The sequence below is a fragment of the Emydura macquarii genome, unplaced genomic scaffold (assembly GCF_026122565.2).
Source record: "Emydura macquarii macquarii isolate MOO-44397 ecotype Brisbane River unplaced genomic scaffold, CSIRO-AGI_Emac_v2 contig_3278, whole genome shotgun sequence".
Classification (NCBI taxonomy): domain Eukaryota; kingdom Metazoa; phylum Chordata; order Testudines; family Chelidae; genus Emydura; species Emydura macquarii.
The window spans coordinates 615,851-638,760 of NW_027133415.1; the positions used below are offsets into that span (position 1 = coordinate 615,851).

General features: G+C 37.9%; 1 protein-coding gene and 1 non-coding gene across 4 annotated transcripts; both read right to left on the reverse strand.

Moving 5' to 3' along the window:
• On the reverse strand, positions 1–22,396 carry TIA1 (TIA1 cytotoxic granule associated RNA binding protein). Of its 3 annotated transcripts, none has more exons than XM_067532362.1 (13): positions 21,781–22,396; positions 15,023–15,119; positions 14,497–14,595; positions 13,928–13,982; positions 13,723–13,755; positions 12,349–12,436; positions 8,313–8,388; positions 7,040–7,148; positions 6,135–6,230; positions 5,953–6,037; positions 5,261–5,384; positions 4,526–4,668; positions 1–3,211 (listed from the first exon to the last, which is right to left on the reverse strand). In XM_067532362.1, the coding sequence occupies exons 1-13, from the start codon at positions 21,804–21,806 to the stop codon at positions 3,088–3,090; spliced, it is 1,155 nt and encodes a 384-aa protein (XP_067388463.1). In that variant the 5' UTR covers positions 21,807–22,396; the 3' UTR covers positions 1–3,087. The 3 variants fall into 3 exon arrangements, with proteins under 3 accessions (XP_067388463.1, XP_067388464.1, XP_067388465.1); XM_067532363.1 differs by lacking the exon at positions 21,781–22,396 and adding an exon at positions 21,146–21,164; XM_067532364.1 differs by lacking the exons at positions 12,349–12,436; positions 13,723–13,755; positions 13,928–13,982; ... (1 more) ...; positions 15,023–15,119; positions 21,781–22,396 and adding an exon at positions 8,862–10,250.
• On the reverse strand, positions 22,325–22,395 carry TRNAG-CCC (transfer RNA glycine (anticodon CCC)). Its single transcript has one exon. It is a non-coding gene; the product is annotated as a tRNA-Gly (tRNA).
• Positions 22,397–22,910: the final 514 nt, after the last annotated feature.

The window sequence follows — 22,910 nt, forward strand, 5'->3', positions numbered from 1 at the left end:
CAAGTTCACATAGCTTTATTAACATCCTTAAATCGCTTTAAAAAGAGTCACCAGTGGTGGAGTTCGAGTCTTGTACTCCTAACCACAAATATCAAAATACATTCACATTCAAATGAAGTTTTCTCTGTTTCATACAAATATGAAGTAAGTGGGCTACTAACGCAAAAGCATTCCAGGCTGCTACCTTGGAAATAAGCTATTTCTATCCTTTTTTGTTGTGTGTTTGGGACTCTATAATGCATACCTTACATGTCAAGGCAGCCGTGTCATTCCTGTAAACACCAAAGCCTGATAGAAGTGCAAATACTCAGAATGAAAAATAAGGGGAAGAAGAAAGGATAGCACTGGTAGGACAGAGGAACGTGTTCAAGTGATTGTCACCTCAATATTGCTTTAGGTGTTTTGTCGAGAGGTGGATACAAAAGGAATACAACACTAATACAATTAGCACTTACAGCCCTCTCTGTAGCTCCCAATGCAAGACTCAGGAGAAAGCACATCAAAAAAGTTATTTCACTCAGTAGGTTTGTTTTAAACATTGGTTGATAAATAGAATGGCATAGCTTCCACACTGTATATTTAGCAAGCTTTTTATAAAGCTTTTTACACAAAGGCCATTGCAAGGAAAAAGCCATTGTGTTGGGAGAATTCAAGATGTGTCTCATTCTGATAATACTCTTCACAACTCTAGGCCTCAGAGAAACAGAAGTATCTTCTCCATCTACAGATTAGATTTTGCATACTGCATGTGCACCTCTCAGTTGTTTCATTAATAAGGTGTCCCCTTGTCTCTTGGCATCTATAATTCTAAGGCAAGAGGTACTGCAGTTCTCAGAAGCCAGCAAAGAAAGCCCTCCCACCCTCTGCTTTTAATTAAACCAAGCAGTAATGTGTACATTTTAATGACAGGAATCACAATACATTTTTAAAATTTAGACAGATTCTGTTCATGCAGTCAAAATAAGAGGTAAAAATACACAGTATGCATATATTGTTTTTAAAATCTGTATTCAAATATAGCATTGAGCTAAACTCCAGAGCCTACTGAGAGATATGGCTGTTCTTTGGGCAGAATATGATACAGCACAGCTAGTCAAGCAGAAAGTAAAAATGTATGTTTGCATAATTAAAGTCAGAATAGAGCCCTAACCTAGAATAATCCATAGAAGTTAAAGATACTGATACGCTTTGTGAAACATGTCACTATTAAGCTGCTTGTTATATTGCGTGTCCTATTTGCAAAAGTTACAAGGAGGAAAACATTTCCAAGTAAAAAAGTTGTTTTGTATTCACCTATCTTTAAAGCCAAGTTTTAAAAACAGCTGCATAGAATAGTTTCTCCAGAGAGTCACACACATTCAGGCCCCCCCACCCCCCACACACACTTTACAGGATGTTGGCTACAAGACAAGATATAGGTCAACAGTCTCCTAAGAGATTTGCCCTATGCCTGCCTGCCTTCCCCCTCTTCTACTTTCTAATAAAAAAGTGTTCAAAATTTTAGCCAGCCCAATATTATACCCCCAGTGGGGGGATGGGAGGGAAGCCTGACCTTATTCGTGTCCCAACCCCACCTTTCTCCATTATTACTTCATATAAGACCCTGAAATACATTGTCACATGACTGTCAATATGGCAAAAGTTTAATCCCTTGATACTCTGAGTTGCCCAAGTGCAACTAATGAAAAAGAAAAGGAACATGGGAACTCCAGAAGCCAAAGCTTAATAGGGATAATAAATAACATTACACAATGAAGAATTTTTTGCTCTTTGAAGGCTGGTCAAGGAGGTAGGATAGAAAGTTTTTTGGCCTCTGAACTTTTAAAAATGCTTTGCCCAGCTGGTCCTTCAGGTTAACTTGGAGCACTCCACATACCCCATGCCTGATGCTCACACATACAATGCTACAGTTTTCACAGCTCTAATTGTACATGTTAAAATCAAGTCAACTTACTCTATTTGAGTAAAATTTACTCTCAGTAAACAGCAAGACTGATTTGTTTTCTACATACAACTTTGTGTCTTTTACAGTTTCTTAAAAACAAGAGCAGATGACTTTGCAGTCAAAGACTACCAAAGTGTGTATTTGATATTCACATGCAAGACCAAAAAACCCTTAAAAATGTTACGCATAAATCATGTCAAAGGACTCTGCATCCTACCTTTAAATAACAAAACATACAAAGTTTGCTAACTTTTGTGCAAAATATTAGTTTGCCAAAATATTTTACATGATAATGGATACGTGTAAATGTAAATATTGACAGATAAAAAAGCTGGTTCATAGGAATTTGTCACATTGTAGTATTTATAACAGGTTTTATATTTCCTAGGACACAAAGTTTATCACTGAAGATTAAAATCCTATAGAACAAGTCCAACAGAGATTTCTCTAGGCACCTTCTCACACAGAACACAATGCGACTTCAGTTAGATCCATCTGAGTTTTGCACACGATTTTATAATGAGCATCACATTTTCCTCATGTTATAAGGCAGACAACTGTTTGAAAAATGTCTAGATACAAAATGTAAAATAATTTATATTTGAAAACCCTGGTATAAACAAAAGTGGAGAGATGGACACTTTATACAATAGGCTTTTTTAAAACAAATTTGCGCACAGACTGAAGATTGTAAAGAATCTTCAGGATTCACACAGTTTTGGCTTTTTTGTACAACTGCTTATAATACATTTTAAATCTTTAAGAATGCAAACTAAAACTGCACACTACTTCATAGGAAAAAAGTTGGACTTTGTGTAATTTTCTGCCCCAATTAACGGTGACAGTAATCCCTGCATTTGTTGTGTTTCAAACAAGGATTTTATGAAACACACATCAAAAGGAGGAAAAGAAGGCAAAAGTTGGCAGACATCCAGCATCTAGTTTTTCCTGTTTTTGTTTTGTTTTTTTTCAACAATGTGGATGACAAATAGTTTCATGATTAAAAATGATTTTTTTAAAATAAATACACTGTATCTGACATTTGCACTGACTTGATTTGATAAATCTTTAAGTAAACAAAGGCTTTACAGCACTTCTTGTTGCCTCAAGTCACTGGTGTTAGGTTCCAGAGTCCTTTTCTCTCACTGAGTTTCGAAACCTGCCATGCGATATCCAGTTTGATTAGTTAACACGCTTCCATTCTGCCCCTGAGGTGGTGGAACTCCGTAATTTGGACCCATCCATGCAGCAGAAGACTGTGTCTGACTGTTGTGGGAAGAGGGGGAAGAAGTGATTACAGAAAATTCATAGTCCCCAAAAAATTTACATAAAGAGATTGGAGAAAAGAACTGACACACTACAGGGAAAGCTAATTAGATATTTCCAAATCTTGGCCAATAAAACCATGTCTAGTAAACAAAAAAATTCCTAAATGTAACCACAGCTCTGGCTCTAATGTTATGGCTTTGGACAAGTCATTTAGGACCTTACTTTAAGACACGCCAAGCACCTGCATCTTCCAGTGAAGTCAGCTGGAAGTGTAGGTGCTCAGCACTTCTGAAAAAAAGTTCAGGCCCATTACAGATGGGGAAACAAACAAGTTCAGAGAAGATAAAGTCCCTCAACACTTGTGAATTAGATTATGAATATTTAAGTAACACCAAAGTACAGAAATAAGTACAAGAAAAAAGGAAAACCCCTGAAAGCAAAGGGCAGTAAGTGTAAAAACAAATTCTCACAGGAATTCACTGCTGCTATATGTAGCTGAATTTTAAAAGAGGACCGGGTCGTTTTATAAAACAACAACATCATCTGCAGTTATGTTAGTAGGAGGATGCTATACCATTTGTCTGGGCTGGCATTAGGGGGGGGGGGGGGGAGAGCTCAGGTGGCTTGTTGCAACCGGACCCACACAGAAGGGTGAATTCAATGAATTTTAGGTCACTAAAGCAGATTTGAGTTCTACTACTGGTTAACAGATCCAACATTTAATCCCTAGGTGCGCTTAAGTATTCTGTGTAAGAAACCAAATTTTCATGTACACATTTAATGTAGAATGCATCATCCCAAAACATGAGTACATATGCAGACATCATTTCACCTACCACTGGGAAATAACGGCAGCTGTTAGAAGTAACTAAATAGTCATCTAATTTAAAATTCAAAAGAATTGTCAGTAGGCATAGTGTAATTACCAGAGTTAGAATTTGCCTAGGACAAAGCCAACTAAATATGCCTATACCCAGAAGAAGTTCAAGACGATAGTGAGTAAAGAGGGTATTAGTTTGACCAGGACACTGGCATAACCATCCCCTACTCTAAGTAGTCCTAGCATTTTTGCAAGGATAGTAAGTCCCTTGCACCCTGAAAATATTTCAAATCTGGTAATTATTCTGCCTACTTAAAATTCCTCTTGTACTTTCAAAAAGAAACGGGACCTGATCTTTTTACACCAGTTTATAATGGAATAACTTCCTGGGGCTTCTATGAATCCCAAATTCAACTGATGATTGCCCCCAATGCAGCATCATTTTTGGTAATTCATTTATAGCACACAGATCAGTTAGTATGCATACTCACTTAAACCCCTGCTGATTCCACGCCTGACCATACATTCCATATGCAGGGACTTGCCAACCATTAGGCATGTACTGACCAATTTGCTGTGCATTTCCATACCACTGGCCCCACTGCCCATACGCCTGGGGATATCCGATTTGATTCTGCAAATAAAGTTGCGATACTGAATACACTAAACACATCCATTTTTATCTATTGATGTAGAAACTAAGCATATCCTACCTATCAAGCTAGCCTTTAATCAAGAATTTCAAAGAGCTTGTATTCTAGTGTCTCATTTTGAAAGTTATTCTAGAATTTAATCGGGCAACTCCCTCTAATGCTAGATACATGAAAAACTTCTCTCCTCCCCCCCCTCTACACATTAGCTGATTATTCTCTGGAGTACAGCAGGCTAATATTAGAGATAACTTTCTTCCAGAGAGCACTGCAGAAAAGAGCAAAGTTTAAACTATTAGCTGTATGACAGAAGTGGAAGAATTTTTAAGACACTGAAAGCTGTTCTCTGTATCTCCATCATTGAGCAAAACAAGTTCCATAGAGTTTAATTTTGATCAAGTATCTTAAAAGGCAGATATCATGGAAACAAGAACTAATCTGGAAAGTCACATGGACCTGAAATCCACAACCCTGAAATTAATATGCATTTTTCTGTGCTAGAAATCTGTTAAGAATCTCATTTATAAGAGGACACTAATCATCATCCTACAAGTTAGTGTAAATTCGTTCTCTGACCTGCTGGATTGGATTGATCATATCTGGTGTTTCTTTGCCCCAGTAGCATTTCACAACATGCCCTTCTATAGTAGTTCCATTGACAGAAACAATGGCATGTGCAGCACTTTCATGAGAATTGAACCTGTTAAGATGCAAAAGGAACATCAATATAAACGCACCTTCCAGGGAACCTTCCTATAGACAAGTCACTTAAAGGGAGACTGTCAGTGCAGGCACACTCAAATGCTGCAGCACTCTATCAGTACAGAAGATTCAGAAAGTAAAACTGACTAATCTAGTTTCATCATCTCACCTTGAATGAGCTGCAAGAAGTAAGTAGAATGGATGGTAAATAAAATTTGATTGTCTTAAGCTACATTTTTTATTATTGACAATGCTGTCAGTGAAAAGAAAGTATGTAAGAAAGTGCATTTAAAAATAGGATTCTGAACCTGCAAAAATCATCACACCCAATACCTACAAGGATGAATTTATAAAAATAAAAGAAGTACACCTTGGTTAACTCAGATCATCATTACCACACATACAAGACTATAATTTAAACTGTAGGCACTGATGGATAATCTAAGTCTGTCTAGACTAGTTCCCTATTAGAAACATTCTGAGGCCATCTGACACCAGTACTTAACATGTTTTCAAGGGAAAGTTAAACAGTGTTACTTTTAAAAGTGAGCAAAAATGTAACCTACCTTATAAATGAGTACCCTTTATCTGGGAAGACGCGAATTTCCATTATCTGCCCAAATGGAGAAAAGGTCTGGCGCATTAGCTGTTCTGCAGCGTAGAAAAGGTAGACAATCAAAATTAGGAAATACTGCTGACTTTTAGAGGTCTTTTCCTCCTAATACCCAAAAGTTAGAAGATGACATACCTGTTAGTCCTGAAGTAACACCACCACAATACACAGTACAGTTGCTTGGACTGGACTGATTTACAACATCATCATAAGACAGCTGTTTAGTGTTTGCTGTAAAAAAAAAAAAAAAAGTGAAGTTTTTCACTTAAAAGATTTACTTCCCTCTTGTCTTCAGAAGTCTACAAAGAGCAAGGATTCCTAGGGTTTTTCGGTGTGATGCCTAAATCACACCAATACATGTTCTCCTGTAAACCTTAATTTTACCATGTAAATCAAAGAACTACAAGCATTAAAGGGGACATGAAAGTCAGTGAGGTTTCCCAATAAGAGTGATTTTAGCAAAATACAGAAACAAAAGGGCATGACAGAAGGAAAGTTACATTCAAAATACATGATGATCTCAAATAAGGAACATGTAAATTCCTAATGATGAATGGAGTGGATTGCTGGTGCATAAAATGCATAAAGGGATGTCATTTAAATGAAGCCCAAAATTCAGGTTCATAAATCTAACTTTTAAGTACATTTAATGGAAATATTTTCTTCCATCAGTTTAGATTTAAACACACTCCTTCCTCCCCATCCCAGAATTTGCACCACAGAAACAAACTCTGCCAGAGAATGAGAACAAATTAAACCAAACACATTACTTTCATTGTCCAAGCTGACAGAAATGCAAGACTGATTAAGTGCTGCAACGTAACTAAAGCACTTTAAGTTTCAACATTAGTATCATATTTAAAAAAAAAAGTGTTTAAAGCTATAATTTAATATATTTGTTCAACCAAAATCTTTACTTCTGAATTCAACAGCACAGAGAACTTTTTCATGATAAAAGCTCTAATACTTGGTGCTAGAATGAGGTTTTATTTCTTCCTTGTCTGGGTGGAGGCAAGGTGGACAGAAAGCTAAAAACCTACATTCATATGTACTCTTTGGAGCTGGAGGTTTTCGTGTTGCCCAGTTAGTTCTGATTTGTCTTCCACCAAGCCACTGTCCACCCATCTGTTGAATAGCATTTTCTGCATCCTGTCCATAGGGGAAAAACATTTTTCAGCAAATCCTTTTTGAGCAACACCATACTAAAAGCGAATCATTGTAGGTCTGTCAGACCCATATTGCCAACTTATAAAAAATACTTAAATAAAATCCTTGCTTCAAAAAGAGATGTTTAAAAGAAGGGATTAAGACAGTTATTTTAGGCTAAACTGAATGTATCCCAAGGAGAGTTATATGCTCTTGTATGGGTTACAGCCCACGAAAGCTTATGCCTGCAGAAATTAAATTTGTTAGTCTTTGAAGCGCTACAAGAATCTCGTTGTTTTTCCTGTTTGTGCAGATGCTCCATTAAGTTGAAAGGGTGTAGGAACATTCCTTCAACTGAGTTTACAGCTCTCCCTCTCATCTCCATGCAGAATAAATGTCTCGTACCTAATGTTTTAATCTGGTCTGGCTTTTCAGTATGTGCTTTACCCCGCCCCCCCCCAAATGTCCCATTTTCAAAATATACTGAGAACACAATAGCTTGCCTTACCCATCCTTCCCTCCCAAGGGTATTATCTGCGTGTGTGTGAGAGAGAGAGATGAGATTTGAAGCCATACAATCATAAAGACCATAAAGAAGCTGCAAGTGGAATGTTTGATTATTTTATGTTTAATACTAAACTGGTTAGCTCCACTTTCATCTCTATGGAGAACACCTTCCACCCCAGGCCACTAATAAGGCTCTATAAAAACTGATTAACTACATAATGCAAATCCTTTAGAAGTATTTCCAAATACAAGCTGCTTTAACAGATAAGCGCACCAGATCTTTAAGCACTAAAACAACACTTCCACTCTACCAGAGCCAAATAACCCAGTCAAAAGTAATGTGTATTTAATGCAAGAAGAAAAAAGTAAAATTTTCAGGTAGCAGTGTCAGTCTGAGTGAGTATTCTATTTTTCATCTCTGCACATGAACCCTTTGCACTTACAGAGGGATGATACTTGGAAAGTGCTAAGTACTTTATTAACAAGAATGAGGCCTTCACATGATAGATGGAGATACTACTACTTACCTATTTATAGAAGGAGAAACGGATACAATACCAGATATAAAAGGGACCAAAGTACACTTGCTTTACACAGCGTTTTCTTGAAAGCAACTACCAAGATTTCAGAGCTCATAATACCTATAATGCCATTACTTACCCATTTATTGAAGAAGGAAACAAAGCCATATCCTTTGGATTTTCCTGTTGCCATATCTTTAACCACTCGTGCATCTCTAAAAAGCAGAAGCAATGGCCAGTTTAGCATTTTAAAAAAACCTTAATAAAATGAAAGTGAGTTTCACAGCTCATTTTCATATTTCACTTTTATTAAAGTGAACTGTTTAACGGACCAGCAACATATTCAAAGCAAATTTTTCCTTTTCTAAACAAAAAACATTACTAGTGTTTTGTCATGTAGTAGCAAAATTAAACTTAATTTTGTAAACATGCAAATCAATAGTTTCTCTAATAAACACATTTTACAATAGTTGGTTCCCAGTTCAAAAGTCTTTTACATACTGTTAAGACACTACGCATGGTCAAAGCAGCTATTCAAATGAATCACTTAAGCCATACAGCTGACTAACATTAGCTGAATGGCTCTCTTTAACCATGCAATTTATAGCTTGCTAATTCCCAACACATTCTACCTACTCATTAAAAATATAAAATAGAAAAATGAAAAAATAGGAATTAAAAGGCATACGTCGCCTGTTAACTGAATTCTTTAATTTTCTCAGGTCAATTCGTTACCCCCTTTTTGGACTGTGGGCAGCTGTAAATTTTGAAAAATTGACATTTTCAGAAATGGTTGCATTATTGAAGAAAATAAAACACTAAAGACATTTACGTTTTAAACTATGTATACTATTATAAAGAATTTTAAACTGCATTTGTAAACAGCAATCATACAGGATTGATTGGAAACTACAAGATATAAAAAGCAAAATTTATAAAAGTAAATAAGAAAACTACAACGTTTGTCCACTGTGAACTGTAGCTTGTAGTTAGCCATGGCAATTCTGTCCATTCTTCAGAGACACTCTGCAAAATAACCAGAGCCCTATTATTTGAGATTGAGTAAAAAAAGAGACCCAGCTACAATAGCTAAACCCCATTTGTGGAAAGTCTGATTTTATTAAATGGTGTTTCTCAGGCAATTTGAGTACAGTTAGCCAAGTATCAAGATGTTCTCTCTCTCTCTCACGCACGCACGCACCCTCTTCCCCAGCCCACAAGCATACAGGCACTTTTGAAAATAAGACAAATAAAACCAGTCAGCAAGTCATGCAGTGTAATGTAAAGGCTTTATAAAATATGGTTTAGATCAACTAGCGTAATATAAGCACAATATTCGGTATTCCAAGACAGGCAGACAAATCTTAAGGTAAGGTTTTATGATGCCAGTTTTAAAACCTTGCAATAATTGTATTCCGTATTAAAAACCTAGTTCTTCTACACATATGTCCATAGAAGTTACAGATCACTGACAGGCCCAAATTAAAAGACCACTTCCCCATACTACAGAATGAAAAGTACTTAATCCTTCATGAAAAAGGAAGTATTAAACTGCTTGCAAACTTGTGTTAAAAAGTTCGAATTTGGGTAATATGTTACAAATTGCCTGAGAACAGTCATTTGTGTAATCTTATTAGATCAGTTTGCTCTGCACAGCCTAAAAAGGAAATAAAAACTATGCTATACTTACCCTCAACTGAAAACTTTGAAAATAAGACTTGAACAAGTGAAAACATGCATACACCAAATATAAAGGGAGACCGCAAAAAAGATGTATATATTTACACTGAATAAAGATTAAGTTTTACAAAGCTAAATCTAAAAAAAATATTTATTCACATTTCCCAGGAAATAGTCAATGCTTAAGAAGACTTAAAAACACAAAAATGTATTTTCCCTATTTTATTTAATAAATATGAGTATTCTTCACAAATCTAATTGAGTAACTGTGTGAAATCAAGGTCAACTCTATTACTATTAGCCCTTTACTTCTTTAGGACAACAGTTTACAACAAAGAAAGAGGGATCTTAAATCAGTTACTTTTACGGGCTAAAAAATTCCTTGGTTTTTTGTTTTTTTTTGGGGGGGGGGGGGGGGGGGCGCCGCGGCACGGGGGGGCCACAATAAGTCATATTTGAGCAAACATGACCTGAAAGGTTTTTCAGATAATTAGCCCACAGTTATGTACTGAATACCACAAAGAAAAAGGATAAGAGTCACCCACACAAGGTATTTGAAACTTTACTTGTACAGAGTAAATCACCACTACCAGAATCTCTTCTGGAACAAAGTGAATGATATATAGAGTCCTAGTAATCCTGCTATTTTTCAGACATGTGGTACAGTTTTAAGAGTTATTTTATATCATCATAACCACCCTTCACAGGAACTGAAAAAATAAATTAAGGCAGCAAGTTTAAAATAGCATGTGTGTGGAATTAACCCCCCTCGATACCCAGAGTGCAAAGGTATACAATTATAGAGTAAGGGTCTGCCTAAACTTAAATCGCTTCAGTGGCACAGCTGTACTGGCACCACTGTAGCGCTTCAGTGTAGACACTCACCATAGTGACAGGAGGGGTCCTCGTCACTGCAGGTAATTCACCTCTCCATGAAGCAGTAGTTAGGTCGACGGAAGAATTCTTCCTCTGACCTAGTGTTGTCTACACGGATGGGTTCAGTTGGCTTAACCACATATCTCAGGGGTGTTGATTTTTCACACCCCTGAAAGATGTAGCTATGCCGATGTAACTTTTCAGTGGGACCAGCACTAAGCCAGCTCCCAAAAAAGCCTTGTGCAGTTGACTGCTACACCGGTATTTTGGGGGTGGAAAGATGGTTGAAGCTCTGAAAGAGGATCTGCCTAAATTTATCCCTCCTAAATTTCAGTGTACTACTTGCTTCTTCCCAGACTGATCCTTCTGGATGAGGACCAGATAAGACCTATTTTAGAAGCCACCTGTCATTTAGGAGACTAGATGTTCAGCTGTGTGAAGCACTGGACCTCTTTCTCTACAAATAACTATACCTGCTACCTCTAGAGAGACTGACTAAAATTAAAAAAACCCTAAAATATAAATTAGTGTTCTCTACAATGAGAAAAATCTCCTCCAGATCAAGTTTTAAAACCCTATTTTAAGAAATGAAACTAGGATTGGACTTCATAAGAAAAACTTGTTTCAATTAAAAGCTTCCCCACATAACACTTCAAAGCGCTCTTATCTTGGTTACCTCACCATCAAGGAGCAACAATGCCAAGTTCAAGTAGTGTTATAGGTAAATGAATAGTTTAAGTTTGGAGGAAGGAACAAACAAGCTGCTCTTAGCCCTGCTACAAAGCACGTATTTTTATATGCTTTTCAAACTATTACCACTACTTCTGTATGTTAATACAGCAAATAATAATGACGAGGCAAGAGGAGAGCTGTGATCACTCCTACCAATCAGTTACGACTTCACACGTTCTATTTGTTAACCCATCTCTCCACCTCACTGTAGCTCACTTGTTTCTCCCATCCACCTGTTAAATCTTGTCTTTCAGACTAAACTCTTTGTGCCAGGAACTGTTATTTACTATGTTTGCATAGTGACCAGTACAATGAAGCCCAACCACATCGTGGCCTTTAGATGCTTCCACAAGGCAAGTGTTCCAACAATCAAACTGATGATTAAACTAGAAGTACAAACTATTCTATTTAACAGAACATTTGAATTAAATACCTAGACTATCACCAAAAAGCCAAAATCTGACTGGACCTGAATATATACACATGGAATTTGAACCACATTAAAATTCTTTAAAAAAAAAAATAAAAAATTGATTACATGAATGATTATATTTAGTGGCAAATGAAAAATAAGACCCAAGTCAGAGAAACTTCCAATATGATATCCTCCAAGTTACAAGGATTTCTATAATACAAAAACAAAGCTAAATATACACTGAATTTTTCTAAAAAAGCAAAACTGACAGGTGGTGAGTAATTCTGTTATGTATCTCTACTTATTACTCAACTACTAGAACTCTGATGTCTCTTTATAACACAAAAATAAATGTATGGTTCAATGTTGCAGTCATTTTTGCAACTTGGACTAGACTTTTACTTACTGTAAACACAAGCTTGCCTCCGATAAAAGGGAATATTTAAGTAATTTCCCCTAAGAAATTACTTACGATATTCTTCCAAACGGTGCAAACGCTGCTTTTATATCTTCAGTTGTAATTTCTGGACTGAGGTCTCCAACAAAGACATGGAAATGGTCTTATTGGGAAAAAAAGAAAAAATAATTTACAAGTTTGAAGAATGTTCCCGGACACACAAGCAGTATAGCAACTTTATATTGCATTAACTTCCATATATCTGAGACCTACATGGCAAACTAAAATCCTTTCCCTATCAAAGATAATTTTATCACTATTTCAAATGTAGCCATCACTTGGTGACACTATAGCAAAAGCAATAATTTTAAGGATACTACGGTGATGTACAGTATTTAACTTGAATTTGGTATTTTTGTAGTTATGTTTATAACCAGTCACTACCGTACCATATGAAACTTGCAACTGTTTACTTAAAAGCCAAAGCTTACTTTAAAATCTTAATGTTATAGTAGTAATGTTAAAATTAAACATATTTACAGATATTCGTTAACTATGCAAAACTTCACCAACTAAAGCATCTAGTGGTTTTGTGAGCAACGTAGAATAAAATTTGCTAAAAAGTTGGATGGATATTGAACCTAGCTACAAAATGCTTGGTTTAAACCATATTTTGTGAAGAATGAAGAAATACCTTGCATCGCAACCGTTTGAAGTTAAAGAATTTGACAGTTTTCTCAAAAGTCACACAGTTTTGGTTGCCCAGCCATTACATCATGTGAATCTATGTGAATTCAATATAAGTGAATCCATGTGCAAGTGAACTAAGACTGAAGGCAACAGAATGGAAACAGTAATCCTTCAATTTATGTCAGAGCCATTAAAAAGAGCAGTGGAGAGAAAAAGATCCCACATCTCAGGATTTTTTCCACTTTGATTAAACATTTTTCATAAAATATCTTTTAATAGTTAACACTACACAAACTCACTTGTATAACAACAGGTGTGAAACTTATAAATCCATTGCAATACTAGTTTGGTTAAACCGCAAAGTCTTAAAAGCAGTTTAAGGCTGGCCAAGTACAGAAGCAACACACTGGGTTGCCATGAAAGGGGAAGGAAAGAACCCAATTTCAGAAGCAATTTAAGTACTCCAGATGAGTTTGTATGGAGCAGCACAGACAACAACTTTGAAGGAAGCTGATTATCTTGCCCTCACAGTGGGAGAAATTCTAGAATAGCAGTCATGACAAATGGGGTCAAAGGGCTATAAGAAGCACCAGAATGAAACAGTGGACAACAAACCACATTCTGATGCAATGGGGAAAGGAGAGGGAAATCTTGCTACAAACGAAAACAAAACAGAACAAAAAAACCCCCAAAATAGCTTCAGCTGGTTAGTGAATACCCTTGAGAGATTTCATTTTATGTTTAAGAAGATACAATTACCTTGTGAACGCAGTGTGCTGACAACGGTACTACCTGATGACAAAGATTAGATTTGTTCTTAAGTTTATTAACACAAACACAATAAATATCATCTTAGGATAATGATCAAAACATTACTGCAAACATTTGTATGATGCTTATTGCTTACGTTTAAAAACTATTTGTGCAAATATAAAAAGTACTCAAAAGCATAAAGGGCACTTACTGCTGGTATCTTTCTTCTGGCTGCTGGGGGTTGTTGCCCAGTTCACTTTGACCTCCTACAAATAATATTTGCTAAAGTTATATCCAAGTAAACGAACTATATTCTGATGTTATTAGCAATTCGCTTTTATATTGCAGAGGCAGAAGGTACACAAGTTTGTGGTGAAAGAGTCTAAATGGCTTAAGTTTCTTGGTAAAATGTTCTATTTCAAGCTATGTTAAGCCATTTTTCAGTGAACATCACTAACCTATCTTTTATTACTCTGCTAGTCTCTCACCTTCCAGATCAATGGAATTAAAATATTACAACCATTTGACTTTGCTCCTGCCCCACTTCTGTACCCAGCCCTCCTCTGAACTGTCAATATTCAGTTTTTACTATCACAATCACAAAGCTCAAAGTGAAGAACTCGTAACTTCATTTACAAGATAAAACAGGAGAAAGGGTTTACCTTTTGTGGCTCAGTTCTGCTTGGGTTATTGTTTATTTTAAAGATGTTTCATCCACATAATTGTATACATCAACACGTTATTTCCAGTGCAACTCACCCTTTAGACTTGACAGCTTACCTTACCCATTATCTTCCGTCCATTCATAGCAGCTAATGCTGCAGCTGCGTGACGATGCTCATAAAACTCCACAAAACAGTATGGATCATTTCCAGCTGTCTGTTAAAAAAGCACATTATTAAACATTACCAGGCCCTCAAATTTTACCTGGATTGTAGCTGGTGTCCCATTATGTCTCTCTCTAAATTACTAAAACTTTCAGACAAAGTTTATTGTAAGACTTTAAGCCAGTCAAAATATTAACATATTAGAAAAATGTTTTAAAACTATGCTGTGGCAGGCATCTTGGTAGCATGTTTGTGCCCCCACCCCTAGATATAACAAAAAACTAGAATCTAACATTTGAGTCCAATTACATCATATGCTCTATTCCTTTTACAAAATCCAACCATAATTGAAGTTAAACTCCCCAGCATCCTTCTTGAAATCTTTTCATTGTACTCATGAAAAGTTAAACATATGGGAACTTCTTTCAACTGACATGCTATAAGGAGTGGGTAAAGTTATCCAAGTAAAAGGCCCTTACATCCATGATCATTTTGCAGTTTTTGCACGGTCCAATCTGGCTGAACAGCTGGAGGATTAGTGCTTCAGTCACATCTCTTGACAGGTTCCCTACATATCTGTAAGATACAAAGAGTTTAGATATTTACGAGTTCCTTTTATTTACTCCATTTCACATTATTAAAAATGGAAACAAGAACTTCTGCTGACCCAACAACAATCCCTTAACTCAGCACAATATTTTATTACATGAATTAGCAAATTCAACAGTTCTGAAAGGTTTTTAGTTTCAATTATATGTACATCCAAACTCATTCTAACTTCAGATTATGGAGCTGCTCCAATATTAAAGGTGTTCAGATATTACAGTGATGAGTACAATATAAAAAACTAAATAGCATTTAACTTTAATGCTTGCAAGAAATATTGGATTGAGAGCTTTGGAGACTGAAGTCATCCGCTGATTAAAGAACAGCTCGGAGCAGATGTTGCAAAGGGATCCATGTGGACAGACTTGTGCCTGAGCAGATCTCCGTTGACTTCAGTGGGGCTCCACATGAGCACAGGACTCTCCCATGAGATGCTCCTTACAAGATTGGAACTTTAATGTGGACTGTTCCCATGCTCTGCCCCCCCAATGTGCTTCAACTCTGGCCTGGATAAGTATAGAACCAACTCCATACATACCTGTATTACAGTAGTGCCTAGCCCTCAATTGAGTCTGGGACCCCATCATGCCAGGTATTGTACAGACAGAGCAAAAACATAAAAGTCTTTGACCTATAGTGCTAACACTATAAATAAAGAAGATACTCCATTTCTTCCACCCTTGGTGTATTATCCCCGTTTACAGATGAGAAGCCAAGACAAAGGCTGTATCTACACCATGGCAATAACCCTACAGCACAGACACAACCTACGGTGACCATCTGTGCGAGACCGCCACCTCTCCAAAGGAAGTTAGTTAATAAAGGCCACAATTTTCTATCATCTGGTTAATAATTGAAGATGATTTTAAATATTTTAAAATTCTAATTATTTCAAACATATCAAATACAAAAATCAGCCTGCTTTTACTACATACTGAACATCCATTAGCAGAAGTGACCTAAAGAAAATGGTTACTAATCTAACAGTTTAACAAGTTACCTATTCAATACTTGGCAATTCAACGCAGAACATAAGATCCATCATTCTGATCCAAAAGCACTAATTTCTGACACAAACAGCACAAAAATAAGTGTTTGTTTTCTAGACAGAGGGAATAGATAACTTGTTTTAGAACCTGACTTTGGTTTATGTTTGAGCAAAGGACAGAAGATGGGGTAGCCTACTACACGTGCTAGTTAAACTGACTAAACCTATAATCAGTTTGATTTCTGTACATGTGTGTTTAATAAATAAATATGTGCTAATTGTTCAATCAGCATAGCCTTCCATGTGATCTTAAACAACTCCATTTGACATTATAAGCAAGATGATCATGCAAAACCACCACAAAATTCTAAGATTTGTTAATTCCTTTTTGACAGGAGTCATGATTTCTTGATTCCCATAAAATGTGCTTCACTGTAGCTAGTGCCAACATATTAACACTAACAAGCCTGGGAAGCCATCTTAGTTCTGTGTTTGAGATGACCAGTCTATAAGTATTTTTCATAATAATCAACTGTCACTACCAAGTTTCTTTAGAATGGTGCCTGTAAGGCATATTTGCAACCTCAGCAATGGTAGAAGGCAGTCATGCCACAAGGAAGGCCAACAGAAAATCCCAGATTCTGAAAAGTGTACAGAAAAGTACAGATTTCATTTAAGCTCTACTCCAAAGAGTTAAAAAAATTCCTATGACAGCACCTTCTTACAAACTAAAGTTAATGTGGCAAACTTCCATGACAGAAAATGGTGCCAGGCACAAAATATACTAAATAAAACCCAGGCAACAGAAGTAGTGAATTTCCTGCTCAATCCATGTTTGTATGCCAATGACCATTAGCACCAGTAGATGCAAGTTGTGTCCTATTAGTGGTTTGATGATAAAATATAACAATATAAGTTAAGGATAAACAGACAGCTTCCTATTAAATTTCCCACAGTCATAGCAAGTTCAGGATGAATTTGTACTTTGGCTAAAACAATTGGACTGTGAATAGCTTTTTATCTCTTCATTAGGAATTCTGTAGTAGAGCTACTTATAGTAGTGCATGTTTTGAACAAAAGGGCTTAAATAACTTATAAACCTCAGCAGAATAGAACTCAGTATGTGAGCAGTAGCAGCAGGTAGACACTTTGTCCACTCAGCTACCATGCCTTTGATAAACACCTATGGGAATTTAATGCATTTTGGCTATCTGTAAGCATGAATAAAAAAGTAATAGGTTAAGAAAAATGGCAACCTTAAGTATGACCCAGGGACTGTACTTTAAAGAGCTGCACACATGGAAAATCTCACTGGGATCAGAATGTAACTGGCGTGTTGCTGCTTTAACTCAAGCAAGGATTTCCCTGCATCTTAATGATTAAAGTTTATCTTAAAAATAGGGCAGCTATTGTAATGTTTAAAGTGATGTTAGGCTGAGTAATTTAAAGAAAGGTTTTTATATAAGAGTCCATATGTGCAATGATAGGTTGAGTAACAACTCCCATCCCACATAAAATTTAATCCTGCACTAATAGCTAGTGACTTATTTAGAGTTGGATTTTAAGTACTACTGTACATTAAATAATTCAAGTTATTTAAGCACTTATAGCCTTTCATTGCTTCCAAAGTTTAGCCTTATTAGTGGCTAGCATAAAAGTCAGTGTTTCCTAGAAACTGAATATATATATAATTTGACCACTGTGTGAACAATATCACCTTTTCATCTGCACAATTACATAGCAATCTAAGAGGTTTCTAAGATGTTGGATAATCTCTTAGCAGCCATACAAAACTTTACATCAGTTGGAGCTGCAAAAATATATTCTTGCAGGATCAATATCTGCAACATGAATACAAAAGTTTTCACATTTTAGTGTCAGTAATGTCAAATATCAAAACTCACTTCTCCGTGCAGACATCTAGAATTTCTATATACCTATGCAGAATGTCTTAATAGGCATGCAAAAAGTGTTGTGTACCTCCACTATCTATTCTCAAGAGTTAATAACTTGGCAGATTTTTTGCCCTTATTGGCTAAAGAAAGGCATGCAAAGTTCTGGACTGGTATGAAGGATTCTTAGAATATTAAAGCCTGTGCTTAAAGAGTTAACAAGAAGCAAAGGTGTGAAAGTGTTCATAAGTGTAGAGTTCATAAAATGGGCCAGTTGCTACCATATTAATTGGGAAACTATGCTTAAAAATTATGCATGCATAGTAAGAGTCTAAAAACAGATTTGTTAGAGGAATATTTCATATGCATTTGGAAATAAAGAATTCCAAAATTCTAATCAATATAAGACATGGTAGGAAAACCAGTGTTCCATAGCCACATTGCTCCAACAGAGAAAAACTACTCCACTCTGAAGTTGACAGACACCAATATTTCTAGACGTAGACTGATGTTTTTTCCATATTTACTACAAATGTGCAAAAGGAAGTCTGTAACATGTTCATAGGGTGGTTTAGTTTAAGATTTGGGGCAGCAGCAAACATGTAATCATTAAAAAAGTAGCTCTGGGGAAAGACAGTATTGCTTGGTGACAATGAATTAAGTCATCCTACTAACTGTTCGGCAGTTGCCAGTAGTGCCAAGTTTAAAAAAAAAAAAAAAAAATTTACTCCTAGTGTTAAATGTCTGTGTCCATGTCAAATTCACAAGACATAAAATAAATGGTAGTATTCTAAAGCATGTCACGTGAATTACTGGGGGGATGTGATGGCTTTATAGAAAAATTAAACAATACCCTATCTGGAGTAACTGGAGCATGACAGCTGGCAAAGTAAGTTGCTATAATGCATATGGACTGAAGAGCCTTCACAAAGGCAATACAGAATTGAAAATGTATAGGGCATTGAGTTAAGCCAGTGAACAACTAGTGAAATTTAAAATGGGTCTTAACTATGCTGTGTGCCTGCAAAATGAAAGCAGCATCTATGGTATGGAAAGGACACTATGCTCCACTGAAGAGGTTCTCACTAATGCCATCCACTCAAGAACCCATTCCGCAAAATAAGGACACAGTGGTCGTGACACCCCTTCACCCTGAGAACCCCTGCTTTATTGGTATCACACATGTACACCAGAGCGTAGATTAGGCTCACTTGCTACATTATAACTGTTCATCTGTGCTAATATTCAGGTTAACAGTCATTACCCATAGATATTTCTACACTCCACTATCATTTCTACAGGTTTTTTCCACAAGAAGATAAAACTACAATAATCTATTACTTGTCCATTGTTGTCTTAAATATATTAAGGATTCAGTCCTGCACCCCTTATGAGTGTAACTCAACTGAAGTAAAAAATAAGCATGCACATGCAACAACTGCAAGAGTAGGCATGAACATCAATGATTCTTCTGAACTGGACTGGCTGAATTCCATCAGAGGAGGGAAAGTGTCTCAAGATATGGGAATTCTATTGATTTCTATACTTTAATTATATTCCTCTTCATTAACTAACTGGTATTTATTTCCTCAGTGTAGGTTGCAGTATGCATCTTCTTGAAAAGTGTACTGCCAAACAACTAGACATGAATAGAAACTGATCTTTTGAAGATAATATTGAAGAAACAGCTACTGTTTCTGTGAATTTCTGCAACTGACCCTAAAACTTGAATGCTCAAACATTTGTTTAAACAAAGGCTGTAGTTACATAGCTAACTATGTAACAATGAGTAGGCTATTCAGTGACTGAGTTATTTAAACAATATAGCTATCAATCCAGCTCAGATGAGCTTCTAAGTATTAAGGCTTCAACAACCCCATATCAAAGTGTTAGAATTACATGAATATTATAAAGAAAAAGCTGTTTAAAAACAACCTATGTTCTCCAGAAAGATCTACTAAAAACTATTCTAACAAAACTAGAAAGATAAAGTTTAGAAGTTGGCAAACACCCAGAGACATTAGCATCCTATCCTACTGTAGCAAGACAGTGTGACTGAACACTAATTTAATTCTCCTTGGATGCAAATTTTAGTAAAACTGTAATAAAAAATCCTATTACTATAAGATGTTCCAAATAAACTCTAGACTCATATGCTGGAAAGTGGCCTTATAGTCAAAATCTTGAGAAAACATGAATTTTGCAGACTGAACTTTAAATTAGTGACAACATTCCAGATGATCTAACTGATTTCCCTGAAACTGACTCAAGAAAATACTATTTTCAGTATATTGCTCAATAGCTATTTTGGCAGGTCAGAAACACATTCAGGCTTTGCAATAAATTGCATGTATTTGAGTGCAGATAATTCATTCTCTAAAGCAGAAGCAGTGCACTCAAAGTAACTAGTGAGACCATTAATCAAGACTCCATATGAGAAACTCAGGGGAAAAAAAATGAGCACAACAATAAGAAGTTCAAATATAATATGGGGAGTGAGAATGCTCTGAAAACAAATAGGTCACATTTCAAGCAGTTGAAAAGGACAAACTGAAGAGATAATGGAACCGTAATATTTTTTAGTAGTGTTCACTTTATCACTTAGGAAAATTAACCGTTGGCACAGGACACAAGATTTTGATTCCTCCTCTCAACCCCCACCTATAATATCAATACTTCTAAGGGTAACACATGATAGATGGTGGCAGCAGCCTACATGAGAGAACAAGTTAATAGAATTGCAAAGCTAGAGATCAGTGTAATCATGAAGTCTAAGCATCAGGAACGGCTCCAGATAAAAATGTCAGGAATAGGAAGGGGGAAGAAATGTAGACAAGATTTATACCCCCGGCTTTCCCATGTATTTCAAATGGAGCCAGTTGTGTGAACAACTGTTGATTGTTTGAAAGCTACCAGATTTTCACAGCTGTGTACTAAGGGCATCCAAATTACAAGGCAATTGACCAGCACCCCTCTATCCCAGGTTATGTTAAAAGCACATTGCCCTACTACAGCCAATGCCTCTGAACCTACACCGATTGACCGCTCCTGTAGGTTTCCTAAACAGTTCTACGGGCAGTTTTCATGCAAAGCTTTATGTTGTAATGTCCGAGTACCGGATTATTGTTTCGGAGCGCTCACGCCACTAGAAATCAGGATGATCTGAAACACATGTCCAATGTCGTGTGTGCAAGTCGTGTTAACACAAACACGGACGTAAGCAGACACCAATGCAGCCGCATGCTCATCCACCAAGCTGCAACCAGCACCACCGCTCAGCACCAGGCAGAGGGAGGCAGAGAAAGGAAAGGTGAGAGGGAAACTCTGCAGCGGGAAAGAATAAAGCCCGACGAACCGAGGCAACAAACCAGCTGGTGAATGGAGGGAGGGCACCGTGCGCTTTGAATCAGCGCCTTCTCCCCCAGCCCTGCCTTGGCCCCCCCCGCCCCACAGCTCCCGGGGGAGGGGGCGCCGGGCCCCATTTTCACCCCCCCGGGACAGAACTACAACCCCCAGCCACCCCCACCCCGAGTCTCTGCTCCCCCCGCAGCCCCTCCCCCCCGGAGGGAGCACCCCCAGCTGCCGGAGGAGGCGGGGGACGGAGGAATCGGTGGGGGGAGGGGGGTGAAACGCTGCCCGCTCCCCCGGGGCAGCCCCTGCGCCAGCTCCCCGCGGCCGGGCCCGGGGGGGGGGGGACCCGACCCGACCCGCGGGGCCGAACAATGGGCGTCCGCGCCCCCTCCCCACTCACAGGGTCTTGGGCATCTCGTCCTCCATGGCTCCGCCGCTGCCCCTGCCGGCCGGGTCTCCGCGCCGCCCGCGGCCCAGTTCGCGCCTGGGGAGCCCGCGCGCCGCCGGCCCCGCGACGCCCACACGGCGGACAATGACTCCCCGACGCTCCTCACAAGATGGCGGCGGCAGGCGAAGGGGGCCCGGCGCGGGCCGGCCGAGAGGAGGAAGCAACGACGCATGCGCAGGAGACAGCCCGGCCTACCGGCGCCAGAGCGCAGGCGCATTACAAAGACCTCTGAACCAGTTCCCTCCGCCTGCCCGGCCACGGGCATGCGCACTACGTCTCACTTTCTCTCGCTGCTTCCGCCGGTTTCTTTTCTCGCCGCCTTCCCTCGGCGCATGCGCACTGCCCTGTGGTGGCTCTTCCTTCCTTTCCGGTCTCCCGAAATGTTACAGCAATCCGTTTCCGCCATGGCGGGCGGCGCGCGGCTACGGTTGGCGCCTCTGCGGCTATATTTAGCTCTAGGAAGGCGAAGGTTTAAAAAAAAAAAAAAAAAGAGCCGTGCGCCGCCCGGGAATCGAACCCGGGTCGCAAGAATGGGAATCTTGCATGATACCACTACACCAGCGGCGCCGATGGGATGAAGTGCTGGCTGCGGCGCTGATGAGCTTTGCAACTTAATTTAATTCTAACCTTTGATATTCATATAGCTTTGTGTGTGTAATACTGATGCAAAGAAGCTGTTTGCACACGTGTGTTCATTTCTGCTTTATAAACCCCAATAAGTCCCTAAGTGCAAATTCCATCATACCCTGTTAGGTATAATACACACATGCACTGCATATAATTATAAGTCTGCACAGTGTGAACATGCAATAGAGCTAATTATGTACCAAATGTTCCTCTCTGTAAATACAGAATTATATATATATGCATTGTGCAGAATAATTATGCTTGAGGCACCAACATTTAAGAGGTGCATATATGGACACCAGTGTGTAACTGGAATTGTATATTCACATACATGCCAACAGATCCAGGTACTTGTAAGAACATGCATTGCAGATATTTAGGTACAAAAACAAACATGCAAATGAATGATAGAGTATTACATATTAAAATGTAATTGCACGTATTTCATAATATAT

What these genes read in the sequence shown, in the direction of transcription:
- TIA1 (XM_067532362.1), bottom strand. Translation starts at nt 21,806, where the DNA reads ATGGAGGACGAGATGCCCAAGACCCT. An exon ending in GACGGAAGATAATGGGTAAG is followed by an intron (nt 13,983 to 14,496) that starts GTAAGCTGTCAA and finishes TATTATTTGTAG; the next exon opens with GAGGTCAAAGTGAACTGGGC. An exon ending in TGTTACTTCAGGACTAACAG is followed by an intron (nt 6,038 to 6,134) that starts GTATGTCATCTT and finishes TCTACGCTGCAG; the next exon opens with AACAGCTAATGCGCCAGACC.